Here is a 6,303-nt window from a genome sequence, read left to right on the forward strand (position 1 = left end):
CACAGAACTGCAATCAAGTGCAACTATAAATAATACTGAATAAAGTTTACCATCTCACCAGTGGATAATACTTTCAAGGCATTCAATTAGCTTAACCCTTTGTAGTGTTCTAAGCTACTCACATTGACATTCACATTCATTGTACTGCTTGCTGCAAGGGAGGCATATAACCAGTTGTTTTGGCTAAAATATGACGGGAAGGCATTCCTTGGGTTCTACATAAAAGTAACAGTATTAAACAGTCTAATGGCAATCACTGATAGGCTGCTTACATGAATGATATTTCCTTCATTCATTGTGTTGGAAGGACCCAGTGGGAAGAGGAAGAAAAAAAAAAAACAAAAAAAACCTAATACTATTCCAATTGACTGAGCTGGAGAAATGGAAGCTCCTTAAGATCCAGATGGCACTTGACTGTCATTTTATAAGGGTTTTCCTTCAAGTGAAACTACTACGTTGCCTCCCAATTTCTCTCCAAGTGTTGAACGGTCCTTTATATCATCCAAGCCATTTACTTGCCACTCATGTTTAATACCTAAAAAGAAAAAACATTATCCTGTTACTTTATTATAAGTAAGAGAGGGCAATTCTTCTGCACAAAATATTCAGTGTTTGTACCTGTAAATTTCTTTTTAATGGCATCTTTAGAGCTAGCATAAATCATCTTGCTTTTTAAAGGTGCACTTTCAGGAGCCCTACAGGGGGAAAAAAAATTGTTGAATCCTATTTAAAAGAAAAAGAAAGGCAAAACTGACTATGTTAATAATAATCCTTGCATTTTAAAAGTACTTTTTTCTTTTGTTTTTACACACCAGAATATAAATACTAGGTCTTCTTTCTTAGACTCTTTTGTTTCGTATGTGGCATCGTACAAAGCATATCGGCAATCATTCAGAGGTAGCAACTTCACAAAAGATGTGTAGGGGTCCTCTACAGTATCACCAATGTCACCCACCAAGATCTGCTTTGCTTCCTCTACAATTATTTGTCTTTTGTCATCGCTTAAACAGAAGAGAACTGCTTTCTTTCTTTTTTTGATCTCCTCCTGTGTAGAAGATTTCCTTACTTTCATATCATTAAAAACTTTGATGACTTCATCATTCACTGTAACTCCAGAAGCCTGAAAATAAAGAAAGAACAGTAATTTAGAACAAGTATTTTGGTTTTAGCCAAAATTAGTTTGCCTAGAGAGGATTCACTTTAGTCTGGATATCAAAAGTTGCATCATACCATGCAAGTAGTCCAATCAGATCTGCCACATTTTAAGTATCAGTATATGATGCACCTAAGGATTCTAACTCATCCTGCCCCATTCATCCTTTTTTAAAAAGGTGTTTGGATGGTGAAGTAATTGGCAAGTAGAGGGAAAGGGACAAATACAGGCTGTCCCATCCCTGAAATGTTTCCTATTTCACTGGGTGATGTCAGAGCTTCAGGAGCAGCAGCAAAAATACCTTCTGTATTGTGTCAACCCGGCAGGCCTTAAAAAAACACTTTCGGATTTCAGTTAATGCTTCTACTATTTTTTTCTTTAAAGTCATCCTACCCAGGGCCCTTTCCTCATAAGGAAAGAGAATCAAGTGTGAACTCCAAACCGCCCACGGCTACAACATAATTGCCTCACAGCTCAAATGCAGACCCTTCAAAACTAACGGATCGCGTGTAAAAGCTTTTTACCGCGAGAAAGCGTGTTCAAGAGTTTTCCCACCTCCTTAATCTCCCCCTAAGGGTTCTACGACAGGCCCTCAAGACCCCCACCGAAAGCGTCCAGCAAGGGCTTTACAGCACGTACCAATCTGAGAGCGCGCGTGGGAATAAAAGTAGCAAGGGGAGGGCAAAGGCGGCGAGCGGGATGGGGGCAAAGCTCGGCGGACCCTCCCGCGCCCCCGGCCGCCGCCCGCCCGCCACACTTAGGCCCCCGACCCTCGCCCCCCCGACCCTCGCCCCGCGCCCGGGCCCTCCCCGCCCCCAGGTATCCGAAGAGCGGCCGGCCGGGCCTGACGGCGGGAGGGCAGGCCGGCCGGTGGAGAGAGAGCAGCGGGGCCGCAGCGCAGGAGCTCCCACCTTGGAGGCCAAAATCAGGTTAAAATGGCGGCCTCAGGCCCAGGGCCACGCGGTGCCGCGCGGGGGGCTGTGCTCGCCGCGCCCCGGCCCCCCGGCCCCCGGCCCCCCGGTCGGCGCGCCCGCCTTACCATAGCGTCCGCGGCTGAGGCTGCGGCGGCGGCTCGGGCTCCAGCGGTGTGGCGCTGCGAAGGGAAGGAGGGGCGGCCGGGAGGCGGCGAGTGCGGGGCACGCCGGGAGTGCGGCCCAAAAGGCGGCGACCGCTCGGGGGGCTGCGGCGAGGGCGGGGCGGTCACGTGGGCACGCCCCGGGCAGGCGCTCCAGCCCGCCGGCCCCCCCGCGTCCTCGGCCTGACCCCGCGTGCCCCCGCGGGCTGTGCGGCCGTGGTCCGAACCCCGGGCCCCAACGCGAAGGCCTTCAGCGCTGGGGCACCACCCGTCCCGTCCGCCGGCTCGCACGGCGGGCGTTTCCACACTGCCTCCCGAGGGCCAGGGCGCAGCTCCAGGGGTTGGGCGCGTGTGAGGCGAATGGCGCTCCAAGGTGTCTCTTTTATTCGCTTGTGGTTTCCCCTGAAAGGGGCTGGATTCATACGTTGTGGGTCTTTTTGGAAAACCCCCATCAGAGATGGCGCGAATTATTTAGATCTCCTTCCATCAATTCAACGAGAACAAACACTGGGGGCGGGGAGGGGGTTACCCTAGTTGATTGAATTACTCAGCAAAAGCAAAATGATAAACAGAGGTGGGAAATCGCTTTCTAAAAGTCTGTGGTTGGAATCATAATAATAGGGGGAAATCTGGGGTAGTAACATCCCCTGGTAATATCCTTTTATAGATTAGACTTGGTAGGAAATGGATTGCACTCTCTGCTAGTAGTCTTTTCCTCAGGAGGCCACAGCTACGACAGCTGCCATCAAATAAGTGGACCCAAGAGTAGAGTCCTCCCTCTTTGGCAACCACAACCTCTTCTAGCAAAACCCATATAACTGAGCCAAGGCTCTTCTCTAACTAAACCTTTTTTATACTTGTTACGAGTATCCATCGCATTTATCATAGAAAAAATTGGCACCGTATTCTTTGAGGAAATTTTTCATGAAGATTCAATGCTTTATGAGTGTATAATGAAAATGTTTTAAATGAAACACTTTATGTGGTTATGTTGAATAAAAGGAAGGTTTAATAAAGTATTTCATTCATCAGTGTTGGGACTAATTTATGCTACCTTTTTTCCTGAACATTTATCATTTCTACCTTTCTTCATTTGTAAAATTGGTAATATGAATTTAAAACTCTGATTAATAGTTGAACTGATTTTGTGAAGAAAACTTGCACTAAAAAAGTAGGATTGTTGAGTACCTAAAACTGTTGGAAACAAAATAGTAAGTGAGTGCAGATAAACCTTAAGGTGTACTAAGCCAGAAGTGCCGTGTAACGGCAAGAACTTCGGGCTGGGAGTTGGGAAACGAGTATTAATCTTGGCACTGCCCCATCTCTGTAAATTTGAAGGACTTTCAATCCCTGCAGACCTTCATCTGTATTATAAGCTGTGATTATCTTTAAAGTCCTTTCCAGCTTTAAAATTCAGTTTCCTAGTATGCCAGTGTTTCTCAGGAAATGGTGTGCATATGTTCTCAGGATTAAGTAAATTTAGGGATGGAAAATCATAATGAGAAGGGTTATGCCCTAGTTTGTGTGATAAATTCTTATACCCAAAAGTTAATGTATTATAAATGGAGCATGTTAGGTATTGCACAGGAAACAGACCTATTTTTTATGTCCATAGCTTGTGCTTATTTTCTTAATGGGAAGATTGACTTCGTTTATTTTTATTTTATTTTATTTTTATAAATTTATTTATTTTATTTATTTATTTTTGGCTGTGTTGGGTCTTCGTTGCTGTGTGTGGGCTTCCTCTAGTTGCAGCGAGCGGGGGCTACACTTCGTTGCGGTGTGTGGGCTTCTCATTGCGGTGGCTTCTCATTGCGGAGCACAGGATCTAGGCACACGGGCTTCAGTAGCTGTGGCACGCGAGCTCAGCAGTTGTGGCGCAAGGGCTTAGTTGCTCCGCGGCATGTGGGGTCATCCTGGACGAGGGCTCGAACCTGTGTCCCCTGCATTGGCAGGTGGATTCTTTACCACTGCGCCACCAGGGAAGTCCCTTGACTTAGTTTAGAGACAAAAATTGAGAAGAAATTTCCCAATGTCTAAGCATGAATCTTAAGCAAGTAGAAAATAATACTTTACATTAGGTGGTACATTACAGTTTATGAAACCTTTCCATTTCTTGATGTCTCTTGAGGCTCTGAGAGAATCATGGAGAATGAATCTCCAGGGCTCCAAACATTTGCTCTGTATGGGTATCAGGAGTTTTCCTTCTTGAACTCTTCCTCTTAGGGTCCCCCTCCCTTCTCAGCCTTGAATTTTGCATCAAAGAGATTCTACAGGGGCTACAGCCCCAGCAGAGACCAGGTCTGGGGACACGGGGAGCTAGATTAGGTGTTAGAACCTCGCCTACCAAAGCTGGGGATTCCGAAGATGTTAATCCCCCCCGCCCACCAGCTGTGATATCAACCCTTCTCCAAGCCTCCTTGTCCCTCTCCTCTTCCTCAGAGTTCACAGTTCCCATGTACTAGGATTCTTTTCCTGAAGATGTTTTCTCGTCTTTGCACGTATTGCATTGCCTTGTAATCACTTGTTCACGTGTTCTGCCACCCCAGTAGACTGGAAGCTCCTTCCAGGATCTGAGTCCTACTCATCTTTGGATTTCTGGAATCTGGTACATAGTAGGTGCTCAATAGATGATAAAGTAACAACTTTAAGGTGCTTTAGTGCTATAAAGAGAATAAAAAGGAAGCTCCCGAAGACTGCAAGGCCTTTCTACGTGCCCTTGTGAGGCCAGATCTTAGAACGTCAGAGCCAGTAACAACTCATCACACCTGTTGTTTAAAACCAGAACTTACCGCCGCTTGGTAAAGCAACAGCATTACCAAGCATTGTTGCATGAATTTTGGCCTCTGTGTGGTGGAGGGATCTGAGTGTCAGACATCACGTGTATCAGTTTCCTGTGGCTGCTGTAACAAATTACCACACATTTAGTGGCTTAAAACAACACAAACTTATTGTCTTACAGTTCTGGAGGTCAGATGTGAGAAATGACTCATGGGGCTAAAAGCAGCACTTCATTGCTTTTGGAGGCTCTAGGAGGAAAATCTGTTTCCTTGCCTTTTCCAGCTTCTAGAGGCTGCCCACATTCCTTGGTTTGTGGCCCCCTGAGAGCACCTCTGCTTCAGTCATCACATCTCTGATTCTCTCTCTCCTGCCTTCCTCTTTCACTGCTAAGGACCACTGAGATTACCACTGGGTAATTTAGGATAATCTCCCATCTCAACAATCATTTACTTAACCACATCCACCAAGTCCCTTTTGCTGGACTTCCCTGGTGGCGCAGTGGTTAAGAATCCACCTGCCAATGCAGGGGACACGGGATCGAGCCCTGATCCGGGAAAATCCCACATGCCACGGAGCAACTAAGCCCATGTGCCACGATGACTGAGCCTGTGCTCTAGAGCCTGCGAGCCACAACTACTGAGCCCACGTGCTGCAACTACTGAAGCCCGTTGTGCCTAGAGCCCGTGCTCTGCAACAAGAGAAGCCACTGCAATGAGAAGCCCGCGCACCGCAACGAAGAGTAGCTCCCACTCACCGCAACCAGAGGAAACCCGTGCGCAGCAATGAAGACCCAATGCAGCCAAAAATAAATAAATACATAAATAAATTTATTTTTTAAAAAGTCCCTTTTGCTATGTAGGGTAACATATTCACAGGACAGGGACATCTTTGGGGGGCCATTATTCTGCCTACCATATCACATCTGTTCTCTTTAGCAGTTTCAAGCCCAAGGAAATGATTAACGGGTGGGACAGAAGGACCCTAAACAGTCCCGTACTAGAAGGCACACGTCTAAACTCTAATTTTCCATTTGCTGGACCACACATGGTTGACGGCAACAAAAAGCCATTAGGAACTAAGTGAGAGTAACCTCAAAGAGGATGGATCAGCTCTGACACAACAGTGGTGCAATCTCGGGCCATTTCCATTTAGTTAACTGCTCCAAGGCTGTTTCCTCACGTGTAAAGTGGGGCTTACGTTACCTCCTCCCTCTCAGGGTTGTGGTGAGGATCAAGTGAGATAATGTACGTAAGGCTCCTTCCAGCACAGGAAAAGGTACCCTGGGGCCATTACC

General features: G+C 46.7%; 1 protein-coding gene across 1 annotated transcript; it reads right to left on the reverse strand.

Moving 5' to 3' along the window:
* Positions 1–359: 359 nt before the first annotated feature.
* Positions 360–2,370, reverse strand: CFL2 (cofilin 2). Its single transcript, XM_079701019.1, has 4 exons — positions 2,193–2,370; positions 813–1,120; positions 619–695; positions 360–535 (listed from the first exon to the last, which is right to left on the reverse strand). Exons 1-4 carry the CDS (start codon positions 2,193–2,195, stop codon positions 423–425), a joined length of 501 nt encoding a protein of 166 aa, XP_079557145.1. The 5' UTR covers positions 2,196–2,370; the 3' UTR covers positions 360–422.
* Positions 2,371–6,303: the final 3,933 nt, after the last annotated feature.

Source organism: Hyperoodon ampullatus (assembly GCF_949752795.1).
Source record: "Hyperoodon ampullatus genome assembly, chromosome: 3".
Classification (NCBI taxonomy): Eukaryota; Metazoa; Chordata; class Mammalia; order Artiodactyla; family Ziphiidae; genus Hyperoodon; species Hyperoodon ampullatus.